General features: G+C 39.2%; 1 protein-coding gene across 23 annotated transcripts in view; it reads right to left on the bottom strand.

Annotated features, from left to right (window-relative positions):
• LOC130922780 (regulating synaptic membrane exocytosis protein 1-like) overlaps window positions 1–20,225 on the bottom strand; it is a 102,897-nt gene that overhangs the window by 64,889 nt on the left and 17,783 nt on the right. For 21 of the 23 annotated variants that reach the window (XM_057847804.1, XM_057847800.1, XM_057847803.1 and 18 more), the window contains one exon: window positions 1,601–1,878. In XM_057847804.1, coding sequence (XP_057703787.1) covers window positions 1,601–1,878 — 278 coding nt within the window. The remainder of the gene's footprint in view (window positions 1–1,600; window positions 1,879–20,225) is intronic. The other 2 variants (XM_057847801.1, XM_057847815.1) reach the window with 1 other exon arrangement.

Below are 20,225 nucleotides of genomic sequence, written 5' to 3'. Positions count from 1 at the left end.
AAAGGTCTAACTTCTTCTAAAGAGATCTAACGAGGCTCCACTCGTTTCCTGTATTAATGGCACCTGTTTTAACTCATCGGTATAAAAGACACCTGTCCACAACCTCAGTCAGTCACACTCCAAACTTCACTATGGCCAAGACCAAAAAGCTGTCGAAGGACACCAGATACAAAATTGTAGACCTGCACCAGGCTGGGAAGACTTAATCTGCAATAGGTAAAAGGCTTGGTGTAAAGAAATCAACTGTGGGAGCAATTATCAGAAAATGGAAGACATACAAGACCACTGATAATCTCCCTCGATCTGCGGCTCCATGCAAGATCTCACCCAGTGGCGTCAAAATGATAACAAGAACGGTGGGCAAAAATCCCAGAACCACACGGGGGGACCTAGTGAATGACTACAGAGAGCTGGGACCACAGTAACAAAGGCTAATATCAGTAACACAATGCACCGCCAGGGACTCAAATCCTGCACTGCCAGACATGTCCCCCTGCTGAAGAAAGTACACATCCAGACCCATCTGCGGTTCACTAGAGAACATTTGGATGATCCAGAAGAGGACTGGGAGAATGTGTTATGGTCAGATGAAACCAAAATAGAAATTTTTGGTGGAAACACAGGTTCCCGTGTTTGGAGGAGAAAGAACACTGAATTGCATCTGAAGAACACCATACCCACTGTGAAGCATGGGAACATGGAAACATCATGCTTTGGGGCTGTTTTTCTGCAAAGGGACCAGGACGACTGATCGGTGTAAAGGAAAGAATGAATGGGGTCATGTATCAAGAGATTTTGAGTGAAAATCACCTTCCATCAGCAAGGGAATTGATCGTGGCTGGGTCTTTCAGCATGACAATGATCCCAAACACACAGCCAGGGCAACAAAGGAGTGGCTTCGTAAGAAGCATTTCAAGGTCCTGGAGTGGCCTAGCCAGTCTCCAGATCTCAGCCCCATAGAAAATCTGTTGAGGTAGTTGAAAGTCCGTGTTGCCCAACGACAGCCCCAAAATATCACTGCTCTAGAGGAGATCTGCATGGAGCAATGGGCCAAAATACCAGCAACAGTGTGTGAAAAGCTTGTGAAGAGTTACAGAAAACGTTTGGCCTCCGTTATTGCTAACAAAGGGTACATGAAAAAGTATTGAGATGAACTTTTGGTATTGACTAAATACTTATTTTCCACCATGATTTGTAAATAAATTCTTTAAAAATCAAACAATGTGATTTTCTGTTTTGTTTTGTTTTTTTCCCCACGATCTGTCTCTCTTGGTTGAGGTTTACCCATGTTGACAATTACAGGCCTCTCTAATATTTTCAAGCGGGAGAACTTGCACAATTAGTGGTTGACTAAATACTTATTTGCCCCACTGTACATAATACACTATCGGTTTGACGATATATATACTGTATTGTCATATCGTCCTGCTAATTATTATACACATAATATTTGGTCAAATATATTATGTATCTAATGCAATTTTTAATATAACAGGAGTAAGACTTATCAACACAAACAACAGTTTATCACTCTTCAAACTTTAAATGGTTCTCAAGGGAATTTTGACATTATTTTCAGTTTTAAATGCAAGCTCCTTACAAAACGTACGTGTCTCTCGGCGGTTCGCTTCGTGATCGGATGTCTGCTCCAGCTGTACTCCCAGGTGCAATTGCTTGTTTGGGGTCTAGAGATGTTGTGGAACCAGGAGGGGCTTGGGATTGGGATCGGAGCTTCTTCTCACCAGTGGTTTGGCACACAGATGGCTCACTGATTGCTGAACCGAGACCAGTGGGTTTTCCTGATGGACCAGTGAACCATTCACCTGGCTTGGTCAGTATCTCCTGTTGTTTTCGGCAGTTATTACAAACCCAGATGACCTACAAAAATAAAAGGCCGATTTAGAGAATGGATAAATTGTTCAGTATTCAAGGAACATATGACTGTAAAGATTTATGCCATTAAAACATGAGTCTACAGTCATGAAAGATTCAGTTGTTCGTATTTTTAAACAAAAATTTTAAATTGCCCATGTCAGTAAAAAGCATGTTTATTTCGTATTTCACATGGTATTTTACGCTCCTGAATGAAATGGACCGCTTGGATGTGTGTGGAAGCAATCGATATATTTATTAAATTTTTTTAATCCCGCGCCATGAAAATGTCTGACTTCCGGCCAGAGTCTGGAATGACGAAGAAGGCGAATATAATGTCATATTCACAATACAGCCAATACTATATATTATGCAGAAGCACTGCGGATTCAGCTGATTTTGTTGATTAACTCGTTTACTTTTCGATCACGCCAGCCCTGAGGCCTTTGTTGCTGCACCAGGGAGAGACGTGCGAGCCTTTTTGGGTTGTTCATCGCGAAGAATGGGCAAAAAAAGTCCGACAACTGTGGGCTCATTGGACGGACAAGAAAGTGAGTAAGATATGTGTTTGAATTATGACAAATACTAGGATCATGCCACATGTTTTAATACGGAGGTGGCTTGCATTTTGTGGGTGACAATGCTCCCTGTCCAGCGAAAAGGAGGGAGTGGGCGCCTCCCTCTGCCAACGACCGGTAGCTTGTCGCACACCATGGTCACCGGCAGATAAGCTTCCATGCTCGGGCAGCCACGCGCTCTCGTCTGTGGTTCTCGATTGTGTAGAGACTTCCACCCCTTTCGGCCCTGTTTGTGTGGCCGCCAAGAGAGCACTATCCTCGGCTTGGGCTCGAGCAGCCACGCGCTCCGACGTCAGACAATTTGTCCGCTGAGAATGCGCTATTTTCGGTGTTCAATGAGGAGCTGAAACTTGCACGCCACCAGGGGCTGGCCAATCGGTGAAGGCCCCCCACCGCCGTGTGTGACATGACTCGGGGTAGTTTTGTGTGATTTTTTTGTTTTCAAAAGGCGAGGAAGAGACTTGGAAGAGCCACTCGGTTCAGGTTATCATGTAGCATAGCTCTCACAATCTTTGTTTCTACTCTTTCCTTGTCTCCCAAGTCCCCGCAGGGAAATGACAAGAGCCGACTGACTCCGGTGGCATAAAATACCGTTCAGGAGGTTTAAGAAGTCGGCAGTTTTGACCATTATGCTGTAATTTAACCCTGTAGCACTGAATAAATGCATTTTAAATATTTCATATTCCATTTGGCACAAGACTGTTATTTGTCATGACCTATCTATTTAGCCATTGGGGAAAATACTTAGATGAAAAGAATATCCTGTAAAAATACTGAAGTAAAGAGATAAAACAATGATGACATTTTGCTGCTCTCTGTCGCATTTTCCTCGTTCTGAATCCTCCTCCTCCATTAGGCTGAATTCTAAATCTGCTGAAATCGTTACTCTGCCGACGTCATCACCCAGATGGCGGTGCCAGAAAGCTATAATGACAGGAGTAGCTAAATGGCAGATTGATGGACTCATTTCTCGTCATCTGCACTTTGCCAAATTGTTGTATACAGTCAAATCCTCTCAAAATATGATTTTAATTCACATAATAATGCTTTTTAAGATTTTTTTAATGGTGTCACAGGCACTTTAATATTGTACTTTATCTTAAGATCCGCACTGCAGTCAATGAGACATTCAAAGAACTGTTTTTATAAGATATTTCGGATCATCACTAGCGTGCAGAGTAACAGCAAGTAAGTTGGCCTCAGCTGTTGGCCTCAACTGAATAATGATTGGATCATCAACGTCTTGCCAAAATATTAATAATGTCTCCTGTCATTCTATTGCCTCTACTTACATTCACCATTAACACTGACTACACCCGAATGCCAAAGCACAATTGTTTTATTCATCACATCATATAATCAGTGTTTTCACACCAGCTTAATGTATTGTTTAACAAACTTAATTATGTTAAAATAACAAATTATTTGGCAAATAAACTAATTGACTCATAACAGAGTGATTTGCATATTCTACAATAGTAAATTGCTGGTTGGAATATTTCAGCTTTAAGGGATTGTGACGGCCATTTTTCATTAATATTTGACATAACAGTATACACCACTTCAGTAATTTCAAAACAAATGGTGACAGATCAATTACTATTACCGGTCGTTAATGCATTCATAGTTGCTATTGATGAGCGATGTGATTCCATCCCAAAATAGATATGATGAATCACTGAGTAAAAGAGAAAGTGCTGCACGAAGGCCCTGCAGCATGAGCACAGTCATAGTCAAAGGCCCAGTTTTACATCAGATTCAGTGACGGAGGAAGTGTGGCTGGCCGTGAAATACAGACACGGAGGATGGAGGAGGAGAGAGATGGGAGGTTAGAGTCAACCCATCTTCTCCAGCCACCAGGGTTCTCATTACTCCTGAACACTCCCCAATGACTATTTAAAGAGAGCTAAAATAAAACACTCTGCCGTCTGCCATACCCACCACCCCTTTACCCCATCCTCTCCCTCCACTCGTGCTCTCTCTCACCCCCTTGTATTTCACTTCTCCCTCCTCCAGATTGCTTTTGATTAAAGCTACAAAAGCTGAGGAGAAAACAGCTTTACACCGACGCCGCAGCTATATTTATCCTGCCAAACAGCCCAGCACCACCAGGGAAAGTGGGAGAATGTGCTCAAACACACACATACAGGCACACACACACACCCCACACACACATGCAGGCACACTGGTTCACGTGGGACATTGCATCTTAGTTGAAAACATCCATATGATTTAAGGCAGCAAGAGACATGATTGAATGTCTGCTAAATCGACATATTCTAATTAACTTTTAATTTACCAGTGAAGGTAGCAGGAATTCATCAGCTAAAAAAAAAAAAAAAATGTTTTAGTTTTTTTCTTTTTAAGCTGTCCTGTTCAGCTGTTTGACACGGAGAATGGAAGTCTAAGTGCTCGGATGGTCTGAACTAGGGTTGTTCCGATCATGTTTTTTTGCTCCCGATCCGATCCCGATCGTTTTAGTTTGAGTATCTGCCGATCCCGATATTTCCCAATCCGATTGCTTTGTTTTGCTCCTGATTCAATTCCAATCATTCCCGATAATTTTTCCCGATCATATACATTTTGGCAATGCATTAAGAAAAATATGAATAAAACTCGGACGAAGAAATACATTCAACATACAGTACAAAAGTACCGTATTTGTTTATTAAGACAATAAATCCTCAAGATGGCATTTACATTATTAACATTATTTCTGTGAGAGGGATCCACGGATAAAAAGACTTGTGACTTTGTATATTGTGACTAAATATTGCCATCTAGTGTATTTGTTGAGCTTTCAGTAAATGATACTGTAGCCATGCCTAAATGCATGATGGGAAGTGGAACCATGACTGTGCGTAGTGCTACCAATTGATATATCTTCTCTGCGTTGGGAAATTACAGGGTGACCCAAAAAAAAGTTTACACTGCCAAATACAACTTAAATGCCATGTTTATTCAATTTAGAATTAGAATTTAATCACAAATTATACATTATTGTAAAGAACATGTACAGTACACTCTATTTTTCAATGTGTCCTCCCTTAAGTGTCACAACAGCCTCCAGGCGCCTGCGGAACGCTTGACAGGTCTTCTTTATGTAGGATGCTGTCATCTTTTCCCAAGATCTAACAATGGACCTCTCCAAGGCTACCACAGAAGTTTGTGGCTTCTTACAGGAACTGTCCTCCACAGTTGCCCATATGCAATAATCCAGGGGATTGAGATCTGGACTCTGGGTGGCCACATATCACCTTGTCAATCAACTTTTTGGTCCCCACAGATCGGGCACTTCCAGACCCAGGTTTTCGTGAGGCTGTTCCAGTATCTTTCAGCTTCTTTTTAATTTTGTAGACTGCACATCTGGATATTCTCAGATTTGCTGCAATCTCAGTAGGTGTCAGACCGGCACGCAGCAATTCAGGTACAGCTAAAGTTTTCTTCATTTTCAGCAGAAGCACAGGAATTGTAGAGACGAGAGATTACCAGCTGCATTGAGTGACCTTAATGAATCACTTAAGCATGACAACCTATTTAGATATGTTTCAATGGCTTTTAAACAAGCAGTCAACTGAGTGTAAACTTTTTTTTGGGTCACCCTGTACATAAGGTGTTAAGAAAAAGATCAATTGCTACCTTGCTTCACTACATCGCTCCCCATGATATTTCTAATCGTAGGGAGAGGGATTGTAAGGCTTTAGCCAATTAAGAAAAGGCTCCTAAGGCTGCCAAAATTCACTCTACTCATTTTACGCTGCCTTTTATCTCTCTACATAGGTAAAACGGCGCCATTACAGATTGAGTGCGACAATGCGTGAGAGGGTCGTGCAGCGCATGCATTAATTGCGTTAAATATTTTGACGTGATACATTTAAAAAAAAAAATGTATTACCGCCGTTATCGGGATAAATTTGATAACCCTAGCTTAAGCCTAAAGACTCTGGATGAGTGTAACATATTATTTCTGTAACGTTAAATACAATTAGAAAACGATTTAATTAATATATATATATATATTAAAAAAAGGCATGGCCGATATTTTGTTGCCGATTCCGATACTTTGAAATTGACGTGATCGTCCCGATGTCCCGATCGATCGGGACATCTCTAGTCTGAACAGTTTTAATGTTTCACATTGAGAATCTGACATACTCCCATTGTGAGCATTCAACATACCTCGTTTATTATGACAAAGCAGCGAACAGGAAGGAGTTATGGGGGAAAGGAAGAAAAGAAAGACAAGAGAAGAAAGAAAAGAAACACAAACAAACAACAAGAAATACATTGACCATCCAAACTAACTACTAATATGTTGGTGCTATCGTCAGCTAGATGTATTTCCGGTTGACACCATTTGGGGGGCCTGTTGACCAGGGAAAGAGGGGGATGGGGGTGGGGGAGTCTATAAGCTAAGTGATTGAAAGGGGTAGAGTGTACACAAATCAGCTCTGTGATCTATAACCCTGTAATCGTGTGAATCACTTGAGAGTGTAAGCCCGTTGGCAACCGACCTTACGGCGCCCTATTGCCAATCCCGGCACCGGGACCCCCCCACATGAGCGCGGCCCATCAAAAAAACATTTTTAGTGAACATCCACTTATCACAAGGGATATACAGTACAGTATTCCAGATCCACCTGCAATTGGTGAAAACCTACAATACAGAGACTACAAAGAGATTATTACATTTGTAATATAGTTTCACTTGCCCCATTCACTTAGGACACTTTTTAAATTATCAAACACAAATTTTAAACACATAGTGAATGTTTTTTCAACACACAAAATGGGTGTTACATACTGTGTTAGACAATAAGAGGAAAGGTCTGTCGAATAGCCAAATGGCATCAGGAGAAAGAGCACTTTCACTATAGACCAAGAGAACCAGGGTCCGGTCGGAGAGCTACCTCGCAGCAACACTTGCATAAGAGTTGTTGAAAAAGTTCCGCATTCACACTACACCAACCGAACTTTCCGAGTAGCATCACGTGGACGAAAGGCGCACTAATTAATTGGACAAATAATCCAGGAAATAATAAATAAGGGAGGGAGCGTCACAGCACCACGCTGTGACACTGCACGTGATGTACACTGTAAAAAAGTAAAACACAATGTAAATGGGAAAAACGTTTTTCATTGTCAAACTTACAGTTATGTTCTGCAAAAAACAGAACCAAGCACAAATGTTAATTCAAGGGTATTTATATGTAGAAATAACTATACTTTGTTTGTACAATGTACTGTGGTTTCGTTTGCTCTCGCATAATTATGACACGCCCTTCACGATCGGGTAATGACAGAAATGCATGATGGGAAGTTGAGGCAACCACAACTGTGAGTGGTGGCTGTCCATGTTACATGATGTGTGCCTTCTCATTCAAGTGCGACGATCCTTGGGGCTGACCAGTGTGAAAGGCACAGAGCAGCATTAATGAAGTAAAAGCGAATTGTGTGATATTCTTCCACACATCACTTGATACATAAATTTAGCTAAGCAATGATATTTCGAAACTGAGCAAATAGCTATCTTTTTTTTTGTATTTTAAGTTTTATAATGCTGGATTTGCAGTAAATCACAAATTTTCAATGAAATCAAATTAGATTTGATATAAAATAAACATAAAATACATTTAAAATTTATTGAGCTATTTTGTTTTAAAAGCAGCACATTCATGCTGATTTAGCAGCAAAAAGGTGTTGGATTTACTGGTTAAAAATGTATTTTTTTTTGTTTTTTTTTTTTTTAACAAATTTCAACTGTAAAATATACAGATTTTTCTGTAATGGTATTTACAGTTGAACTGTATTTTTTACGGAATTTCTCTGGCAACCACAGCAGCCAGGTTTTTTGTGAAGCGGAAATTTGTATGCATGTAAGTTTGAATTAAAATAATAAATAAAAACGTAATGTAGCATAGCATAGCAAGTCGCCGCTCAGGTCACTCGCACCTGACTCAATGCTGAGCGGAGTATATAAAAAATGCATAGGGGAAATTAAAGCACAAAAGTCACAATCGCTCTCACTTTTGTGACTTTTTGGACTGTCAAATTGTCGCCTATTCAGCCACAGCATTCAAAACACAATCGCCACATTAGAACCCGATTCTGTATATCAAATGCAACTGCATAGCGCAGCGAAACAACATTTGGCATTGGCTAATCTGTCATCTTGCCATTGTTGATTTTGAATAGAATCCGCAATTTAATTCTGCTCTGCATGTACCGTCACAGCATAGAGCATCACAGCTCCATGCTGTGACGCTGCATATAAAGTTGCAAAGCACACCCTGCTCCGGTTACATCCACAAGCAAAACACGGTGCGCTTAAAGCAGACCGAGACCCACTATTTTTGAGCGGACCAGAGTTCTATTGTTTGGTCCGAACTACAGTTCGAATGAATAGCGGATTATCTGAGAAAAAGAAATCTGGTCCGTTTAAAACTGACCTAACAGTGCTAGTGTGAAAGTGCCCTGTAAGTGTGTACAATGTTTCACTTTTCTGTTCTATAAAAGCAAATGTAAAAAAAAAACCAAACAAACAAAAAAAACAAACACACACAAAGGTGCATTGATCCCATTGGTTCTGATTTTAATTACTTATATTTTTTCTTTCTCCCCAAAAAAATATGCTTTTTAGTGGTGACACGTTGAGTGAAAAAGAAATAGCAGGGGAGCAAAAACCAAAATGTTCATATATTTGTAATACGTATATAATTGTGAATCATTATTCACTTTGGTAACATATCAAATTTTCTTAATGCATTCTGTTATTTAAAATAGATATTTAAATGGAGATATGTGCCTGAATAATTGGACTGTGATGTTAGTATGAAAGTTAACATGTATTAATCATTCTAACCGGAGCAGTTAATGTAATGTTGAGAATTTCACACTAAAAATGACCAGTATGAAGGAGATCTTCAGCCATAAACTGCAATAACTTTTACGATAATCCAAATACAGTATTCTATTACAGCAATTGTGAGGCGAGGGCAAGGAAAAAATGTATGAACACAAAAATAGAAACAGATACACAAAAACAATGGCGACAACATTGACTACAAAGACACGCTGGCAGCAACGCGGATATGCAGTTGGTGATCTACACACATACAGTACACAAACACACACACAATAACTGCACAACTGCAGCAGCAGCGTGTCACATAACCATAGTAAGATCCTCCCGAGATCAGTTTGTGAGTGGAGGAGAACTACAGAGAAAATAGCTTCTCCATAGATGGAAACTAGGACACAAAACCCGTGTGTGTTTGTTTGGCGTCCTGCAGCATCTGTGCCTGTGTGCATCCATCTGTGTGTGTGTGTGTTGGGGGGATGTCTGCACCCACATACAGTGTGTGCACCAGCGTTCATATGTACTGTATATAAATGTGTGGTGAATGTGGATGAATTTTCTAGAAAGAAAAGGAACATTTCTAGTTTGAATTTAATGAGTAAAGAATTTTGTCATAGTCCATACAGTTGTGGTAATCAGTTGGTTATGAAAAATATAAATAGAAATATTGACAAATTTAGAACTCCTGTTTGATATGATCGACCTCAAACTCTGGACATTCGATCTAAAATGTTGAAGAGAAAAAGTAATCGAAAGGTTTTCATTCATTAAATGTCTTTACTGTTGCATCGCAGTGTTTGACAAGAAAACAAATATGTTGAGTTCGCCTTTGGGTTTCCATAAATCGAAGCGCTCCATATCCAAAGGTGAGTCACAACTGTCAATAGCGTACCGCACGAATGCTATTTTTAGACCGTGACGTTGCCATCGTAACGCGGAAGTGGGTCATTATAGACACACCCTCACATACAATCCATATTATTTCTGCTTGTTTTCTCCGGTAATCTTTCAAAAAAGAACATGTCGATAAAACACTGTTGCTATGGAACTTGTAAAAATTACTCTAGTCATTACGACATATGAAGGAGGTTTTTTTTCATATGTTTCGTGAAACCAAAAACTGGATGGATCAACTTACGCGGACCTCCAAAACACCATTTTAACACCAGCAAGATGAAGCCATTCACATTTCATATGCAGTAAACATTTTGTTGGGGGCCATGGTCCTACAGAGGACAAAGAGGTAAGTTATTTTTATATTTTTACTTATTTTTTAGCGTGGCGTTTTGCCATGCTGCTTCTGTCTGACAATTAATGACCTGAAAAATTTTTTTTAAGTATCTGACTGTCACTGTTACCTTTTCTGTTGTAAAAAAAAAACAACTTTAGTAAGGGGGAAGACTAAATAAATGATAGAATTAAGATTTGTAATTAATAAAAAATTTAAAGTGTTTACGTTGGCTGTCACTGAGTAGCATTTGCGATTGCTACACCAAAATAGCAATGTAAATTTCACCCAAGAACGGTCAGAGATGTAAGACAACCAGAGGATTTTATATATAAGAAAGACAGGCCATATGGTGGTAAAGGATATATTGTTGAAACAGGAGAATGTCATTGTCAACACACAAGAAAAAGGTGTCAATAAAAAAGCTAACTCTGGATCAGGTCGGCTCTTTTTTCCCGTCTTTTTCAGCCTCGACACTTAAGCCATCTCTTTAACTGAACAGTTGTATGTTCTTCCACATCTTTACCAGTGAATTTGGCACCAGGGACATCATTTTAGGAAAGAATTGGTAGATTTCGCTCAGTAAACATCTTGTTCATACACTATTTTCATGCATTTACTATTTTGGACAAATGGGAGGTTGACCCGGCGAGCAACAATTGCTAACGTCATGATTATTAATGTGCAAAAGTGACGTGTTGCTTGCGGTACGCCATTGTCAACTGTCTGTTAGGGATGGCCGGGACTAAGTAAAGGTCACACCAATCAAGTAATTCTAACGCTTTTTTTTTTTTTTTTTTTTGTAACATACGTCATTTATTATGACAAAGCAGCGAACAGGAAGGGGTTATGGGGGAACAGAAGAAAAGAAACACAAGAAAAGAAAGAAAAGAAACACATAAAACAACAAGAAATACATTGAACGCCTAACTACACTAACTACTAATATGTTGGTGCTATCGTCAGCTAAATGTATTTCCGGTTGACACCATGTGGGGGGCCTGTTGACCAGGGAAAGAGGGGGAAGAGGGTGGGGGAGTCTATAAACTAAGTGATTGAAAGGGGTTGAGTGTACAAAAACCAGCTCTGTGATCTAGAATCCAGTAATTGTGTGAATCCCTTGTAAGTGTAAGCCAGTTGGCGACCGACCCTACGCCGCCCCATCGCCAATCCCGGCACCAGGACCCCCCACCCGAGCGCGCCTAATCACATCCAGCCGCACGCGAGCCCCACCGGGCACGCAACAGCCACGCAGACGAGCGGAGACGCCACGCGGGCGCGAAGTAATGCTAATGCTTAGCCTTAGCTTAGCTGTGGTCCCCAAAGTGACAATACCCCAAATTGTTAGCACACAAATGTGGCCAGGGATGTAAGGCCCCTTTATATCTTCTTGCTGTTCTAAATTATTACTTATTTATGTATATATTACAAAGTGTGAACATTCATGTCAAATTGCTAAAATCTAACATCACAATTTATACATTCTATTGATCACAACTGTCGTTGACAGCATCCAGTGGCAGCCAAGCAAACATGCTGTCATGTAACACTGCAAGGCCACATTGCACACTAAATGCTTGCCACCTATCAGGTGAGAAAGAATCCACATACAGCCAACAAAACTAAAGGAAATGGAGGTGGAGGTGGAGGTGCAGGGGTGGGAACAGGAAGTAGTAGCAGCCAATGACAGCTTGACGTATGGCAACGGCGCCATGCGACTGCGGCCATCTATAAATCCTGAGCTAAGGATGAAAGACTGCCACAAAGTAGATTAGTGTCCACAGCAGCTAATGAGGTACTACATCAGCACACTACAGCTCACCCAAAACACAGCACACACACATACAGTACATGTACAGTACATGTGCACATACACAGATGGCTAATCTACACATTGTATGGTACAGTATGCAGATTTCTGAAATAGTTAATAAATATTAAGTACTTAAATATTTTTTATGCTCTATTGCAGACGATTAGAAACCAACAGAAACTGATAAGCACAAGCAAAACCTATTTTATTAACTATAGTTTCACATGAGATTGAAAACGCAAATCATTTGAAAAATCACCGATGCTAAGCATGTTCTATTTTTCTCAATTTTTCATGTACTTTGTAATTCATTCATTCATCTCCTGAAACGATTATCCATACAAGGGTCGCGGGGGTGTTGGAGCCTACCCCAGCTAGCAACAGGGAGGAGGCAGGGTGCACCCTAAACTGGCTGCCAGACAATATGCTTTGTAATACTGACAAATATAGTATAATTGTGCCTCTACATACGAAGTTAATTCGTTCCAGGCCCTTGTTTGTAAGTCGAAATGGTCGTATGTTAAGCAGGATTTTCCCATAAGAATACCTTATAATTCCATGAATTCGTTCCACAGCCCGAAAACCTACACTAAATCCTTAATAAATACTGCTGGTACTATTGCAAATAGCAATTACACAGAGCAAAACAAATAAATTATGAATAAAAATCGGAATAATAATATAATAATAATATGAAAAATTGGGTTCTAATGTGGAGGATGTGTTTTGCGTGGTGCACCTAAACGCACCGCGTGGCTGACATGACAGAGTGAGGGAAGACTTTTTACTTTCGCTTTGTTCAGCTGCGGCAGACAGTAGGCATGTTGTGTTGCACAAGTTCTGAAATAAATGATTAAAAACCTGATGAAACTGGCGAGTTTTTGGCGATGTTACCACAATAATACCTGTCACCTTAACTTCTAAAGACTCGTAAATGGAGGTCGGAGGACGACCGTCAAGATCGTAGACCTTCAACAACAGTAATGGTGCGTCAGTTCACAGACGCGTGCACCACAGTAGGGCTGCAACTATCGAATATTTTTGTAATCGAGTAATCGACTGAAAATTCTATCGATTAATTGATTAATCGGATAAAGCATATATTTTTAGGTAAAGAGCAATTATAAATATACATGAGAAAACAAGGCATTTCATCCAATATTGAACCATTTTCAGTCAATCAACGTCTTTATTTTCGATGTACATTGTTGAAAACAGCCAACAATTGCATCTCAGATGTAACTATAATAAAAAAAAAGAGTAATTCACTGCTTTCACTCAAAAAACGTTTAGAGCTTATAAATATATATATTTATACAGTGCTAATTTTTTTGTCAAGAATCAACAACAAGTGGGACACAATCGTGAAGTGGAACAACATTTATTGGATAATTTAAACTTTTTTAACAAATAAAAAACTGAAAAGTGGGGCGTGCAATATTATTCGGCCCCTTTACTTTCAGTGCAGCAAACTCACTCCAGAAGTTCAGTGAGGATCTCTGAATGATCCAATGTTGTCCTAAATGACCGATGATGATAAATAGAATTTACCTGTGTGTAATCAAGTCTCCGTATAAATGCACCTGCTCTGTGATAGTCTCAGGGTTCTGTTTAAAGTGCAGAGAGCATTATGAAAACCAAGGAACACACCAGGCAGGTCCGAGATACTGTTGTGGAGAAATTTAAAGCCGGATTTGGATACAAAAAGATTTCCCAAGCTTTAAACATCTCAAGGAGCAGTGTGCAAGCCATCATATTGAAATGGAAGGCGCATCAGACCACTGCAAATCTACCAAGACCCGGCCGTCCTTCCAAACTTTCTTCTCAAACAAGGAGAAAACTGATCAGAGATGCAGCCAAGAGGCCCATGATCACTCTGGATGAACTGCAGAGATCTACAGCTGAGGTGGGAGAGTCTGTCCATAGGACAACAATCAGTCGTACACTGCACAAATCTGGCCTTTATGGAAGAGTGGCAAGAAGAAAGCCATTTCTCAAAGATATCTATCAAAAGTCTCGTTTAAAGTTTGCCACAAGCCACCTGGGAGACACACCAAACATGTGGAAGAAGGTGCTCTGGTCAGATGAAACCAAAATTGAACTTTTTGGCCACAATGCAAAACGATATGTTTGGCGTAAAAGCAGCACAGCTCATCACTCTGAACACACCATCCCCACTGTCAAACATGGTGGTGGCAGCATCATGGTTTGGGCCTGCTTTTCTTCAGCAGGGACAGGGAAGATGGTTAAAATTGACGGGAAGATGGATGCAGCCAAATACAGGAACATTCTGGAAGAAAACCTGTTGGTATCTGCACAAAACCTGAGACTGGGACGGAGATTTATCTTCCAACAGGACAATGATCCAAAACATAAAGCCAAATCTACAATGGAATGGTTCAAAAATAAAAGTATCCAGGTGTTAGAATGGCCAAGTCAAAGTCCAGAACTGAATCCAATCGAGAATCTGTGGAAAGAGCTGAAGACTGCTGTCCACAAACACTCTCCATCCAACCTCACTGAGCTCGAGCTGTTTTGCAAGGAAGAATGGGCAAGAATGTCAGTCTCTCGATGTGCAAAACTGATAGTAACATACCCCAAGCGACTTGCAGCTGTAATTGGAGCAAAAGGTGGCGCTACAAAGTATTAACGCAAGGGGGCCGAATAATATTGCACGCCCCACTTTTCAGTTTTTTATTTGTTAAAAAAGTTTAAGTTATCCAATAAATTTGTTCCGCTTCATGATTGTGTCCCACTTGTTGTTGATTCTTGACAAAAAATTAAAATTTTATATCTTTATGTTTGAAGCCTGAAATGTGGCGAAAGGTTGCAAGGTTCAAGGGGGCCGAATACTTTTGCAAGGCACTGTATATATATATATATATATATATATATATATATATATATATATATATATATATATATATATATATATATATATATATTTCTTACCTAAAAATGCCATTACGCTTGATAACACACATCAATTAAAAGTGTCTTTCCCACGTGTTTCAATTGAATTTCCATTTGTGTCAAGCTATTTTTAAGTTCTAGTTAAGTTTTAAGTTAGTCTAAACTGTCAGTCCTGATAGGAGTTTTTGCAGTGTTCAAAATAAATGTATGATACCTGCTGTATTGGAGCACATTAGGGACCAGTGCTACTTGGTGTTTTATCCAGCAATGACTACTGAGCTAAAATTGACAGTTAGCATTATTAAGTTTTCATTTTACACCCTAATCACTCTACAGCGCTGTTTTCACAGATTAAATAAAGCCTGTATGCAAGACACGTTAGCCACGCATCGAAAGTTGTCATAATTAATAGAAACATAGCCCTCCGCACGGCTAACGTTACGTGAGCGAGTTACAGTAACGTTACTCTTATTTATTAGCGCTTAGAAGTCTACTGCTTTAAGATGGCGGCTGTTTACTAATGCCGCTGACTCTGTCATTTCGCATCTGGTTCAACATACATGTGATCTCTATGAGACGCATCAGACGCTACCTGCTACCAGTGTAGCATCATGCGGGCTAGTTTTTAGCAACGTCGGCGTCGTTTGTAGTTGCTGTCGGCTGCAGTAAGGTTTTTTTATTTTATTATTTCTTCTTCCTCTACGCACGTGAAATCAGCGCATTGTCCCACATTAAAAGTAGTCCTTGATGCTTAGAGCTGTCAAAATTAAACGATTACTCGAGGTAAGTAAAATTACTCGGTTTTTAAACTCAGTTTTTAAACTTGAGTTACTTGAGGATTCGTTTCATCTCTACACCACACTCATATTTTTCTGTCATTTCCATTTACATTTCAATGATAAGCGTCACTTTTTTTCCTTTTTTTCAACACCTGCACTAACATTCTTGGAACCCATGTGGATTTCTCTCACAAGAAAATCCACCGTGCATCCGTCTTGCAACAAAGAAACTGCCGCGCTGTCATAAATCCTTGTATTTCGAGGATGTCGTCGGATGTGGAATCAAATGGCAAGTCAGATTTTACGTTGGATGTCGAAACGATTGTATGTCGAAGTACCACTGTGTTGTTATACAAAAAACTGATAATATATTATATTGTTAAAGATTTTGTGATTTACACACGTCTAGTTAATACACTCCCTAAGTCAGGGGTCTCCAAACTATTCCACATAGGGCCACAGTAGGTGCAGGATATCATTCCAACAAAACAAGACAACAACTTTTCACCAACAAAACAAGACAACAACTATTCACCAATCTGGTGTCTTACAAGTGTATTCAGTTGATTGCAGTCATGTGCTGCTTGTTTTTGCAGAAACCTCATTGGTTAAACTGTCTGTGCTCAATCGTTAGGAACAAGAACTAGGACCCACAGCGGCCCTTGAGGACCGGTTTGGAGATCCCTGACTTACTTACTCGGCATTTACAAACCACATTAACAGACCACATGCGCACACACCCAAAAAGCAGATAAACGTGTTCAGTGAATGAGTACACTAACATGAAGGACAACAAGCAGCAATTACAAAGAACTTTACAAACATATTGCAATGGACAGAAAGAAGCGGAAGAAAGATGGCCCCCTTCGGACCAGTCAATGAAAGATGCACATGGAGGCGGACGCAACTCGCGAGACTGGCAATCAATAGTAATCATGAGCCGCTCTGGCATTAAGAGGAGATGGCACATCGCTCAGGCTTTTTCTACTGTGTTGTGCCACGACAAAGCAGCACATCATTTCTTGTTGAGTTAAATCAATACATATACATTTTCAAGACATTTTTGGGGTATTCCAAACTTAATACCACATTCCTGCCATCACTAGAATATTTTTTGTCATCTGCAGTTGCAAGCCATTCAAAGATTGGCCGCTAAGAAACCAAATCCAATTATGGCTATGATCACGTATGTTTTTTTTCTTTTATCCTATTTAGGTACATTGGTGGAAATCTCGAAAAGATGTCTGTCTGAATTAGGGCTGTCCCAAACGACTAATTTTCTCCCGATTAGTCAGCCAACTATTTTTACGATTAGTCGACTAATCTAATAATTTTAAAAAATATTTTTTGTTTTTGTTTACTAATTTAGCAATGAAATTTTTGTTGACGCTTATCAATTTACAAAAAACATATTGGAACACTTACATTATTTACTAAAGTACAAATAAACACGTAAATAACAATAATAAATCACAAATAAACAATGACTTCAAATGCTGATAGAATTAACTAGTGTAGCATCCCGATTGAAAAGATGGTCTCTTAAACTGATGGTTTACAACTTTTATTCCATCCTTGATTTAATCACACTGTAAGAGCTACGGTGCACACAAATAAAACAACACAATTAAAAATTAACAAAAACTTTTCACCTTTTTCCTTTTAAACCTTATTTATATATCAATGAATTGCCTATATGAATTGCCTTTACCTTAATTTATTATCATTGACAATCTCTTCCTTGAGTGCAATCACTGTATATACTGTATATATTTATGACCTTTTAACGTTATATAATTTTCTATACCATAAAATAAACCATAACATGAAATAAACCTTTCAGTTGGCAATACTAATAGCACTTATAGGCCCATTGTCAATGAAACATTATTATTTAGTAAAGCGACAGCACCCTCTGGTGTACAAAAAATGAAGAAAAAAAAACAATTTTACAAACGGTGACGGCGCTTGAGGTGTTTATTCACGGCCGACGTGCAGCCAAGCTTGGCAGTGAAGAGACAGGACACAAAAGTGTACCTTACACCCTCCTTTATTTCTTTGAAATAAGTCAATGTTTTGGATACTCTGGTGCGCTTTTTTTGGCTTTGTGCCGCTTTCCCCGCTTGCATACAGAGCATCCGACATTCTGAACTTTCCGCGCATATTTTTTTTTAACCCTTCATTAACCGTCGACGGGATGTTGTGCTCGTCGACGGATTTACGTCATCGATGACGTCGACTATGTCGACTAGTCGGGACAGCTCTAGTCTGAATGTCAAATTGGGGTGTTGTGTAGTGTTGCACCAATTAAATCTTTTGGTTTTCGATACTGATTCCTACACCTGGCTGTGTAGTATCAGTACAGTATTAGCATTGTCCGCTATTTAATGAATTTTCCCTTCAATGTATAGGTACGTGCCAGTTACCAGTTTCAAGGTATACCATGGTATGAAAACATCACGGTTTCAAAACCACTAAAATTTACATAGGCGGAGTTTGACTTTTGGGGAAGGGGAGGCACAACATGCTGATGAATGAACCCCAAAACGCTGTGTCAGCAATAAAATTAACTTACAAGAATATTTATAATAATACGTTGACAATGAGCGTTTTTTGTTTCACATCATTCTTGAGGGGAATTCTAAATCAGGCTGCTTAGGCAATACTTTTCGCCAAGATCGTCATCCATTGAATATGGTACGCCCGCCGGTGTCGTGCCAATGTAGTTACCCCAGTCAAAAATTGTATCCCCTGGGTGGAGCCATATGGAGGTAGATTTGTGTCTTTAATATTCAATCAAAAAAAGAAAAAAAGTTGCTTCAATAAAAAAAAAAAAAAAAAGCAAAAATAAATTTGAAACTGAAAAAAATGCATGTGAAAGCTATTTTTCTTTGATTGAATTTTTTTTTTTTTGATTGGAGTCAAGTTTTTTTTTTTTTTTTTGATTGAAGCAACTTTTTTGATTGAAGTAATGTTGATTTGTGTTTGGGCCACACTTTGGCTAGGACATTTTTGTCTTTATTATTCATTCAAAAAATTAAGTTGCTTCAAAAAAATATATTTTCAAAAGAAAAATCACTTCAATCAAAAAAAGAAAAATTTTAATCATAGAAAACGTATTTGAATGTGAAAAAATATTTGAGATTGAAAATGTTTCATTTGAACACTGAATTTTTCATTGAAAACGTTGTTTTTTCTCTTTTCTTTATTTGATTGAAGCAATCCTTTTTGTGTTTGGGCCATATTATGGGTAGGACATTTGTGTCTAAAATCATTCAATCCCAAAAAAAGTTGCTTCAATCAAAAAATATATATTTTAAATAAAATAAAAAAATCATTTGAAAAATAAAATTGCCCTCCCCTATTTTATTTTTATTTTTTTTGTGAAACTTATATGCAAAGCAAATGACCGTCGAAGGTGCTAGTCACATGATCTGTTTGAAAAATAATTTTGACCCATTATAAAGATTTTTTTGTTAATTTCATTCATTTTTGTTGCAGTTTTACTGCCGCCGGACAGTGTACCAGGCTATCAATTTCATGCAATGACACTTTTAAGCCACCGGAGGGGGGGCCTGGCCCCCTAGCCTCCTGGCCCACCCCCCTTAAAACCCGCTTATGCATTTTCCGTCATACTGCAGTTACGGTATTAGCTATTTTTGAGGTCCCGAAGATGTAGCGAGAAATCCGTGGCTTGGAACGTTCAGCGCTCACCCTTCCCCTTCCAGTTGTTACTCTGTGCTGTGTCCGTCAGTGTCTTTACACCTGAGCTTTTTGCCCCCCTCAAAAATGGACAAAGTAATAGGTAGTATTTTTTGTGTGTTTTTAACCCATACAGCATATCATATATATATTCATGACATGAATAATCTGAAAAATAACACATTTTAAAGCTATAATTGCAATACCGTGATACCATGAAACCACGGGATTTTTGCTTAATGTTATCATACTGTCAAAATCTCATACCAGCACATGCCTACTTGAATGTAAAGTAATAGCTATCATGGCTTGGTCAGACATTGTTTAACTCATTGTCGGCTTTTGACGGAACGTGAAGAATGTTTTGTTTGCTACCAGACCCTTCCACTTCAAATGGATTGGACTTCTTCAAGTGGTGTTTAAATTCACAGGGGAAGGATGATTGGATGCCACATCATTGGACGTCTATTATCTTGGGAAG

This window comes from Corythoichthys intestinalis, chromosome 10, assembly GCF_030265065.1.
Source record: "Corythoichthys intestinalis isolate RoL2023-P3 chromosome 10, ASM3026506v1, whole genome shotgun sequence".
NCBI classification, from domain to species: Eukaryota; Metazoa; Chordata; class Actinopteri; order Syngnathiformes; family Syngnathidae; genus Corythoichthys; species Corythoichthys intestinalis.
The sequence above is the reverse complement of the archived record's forward strand: the minus strand, read 5'-3'. Positions and strand labels throughout refer to the sequence as shown.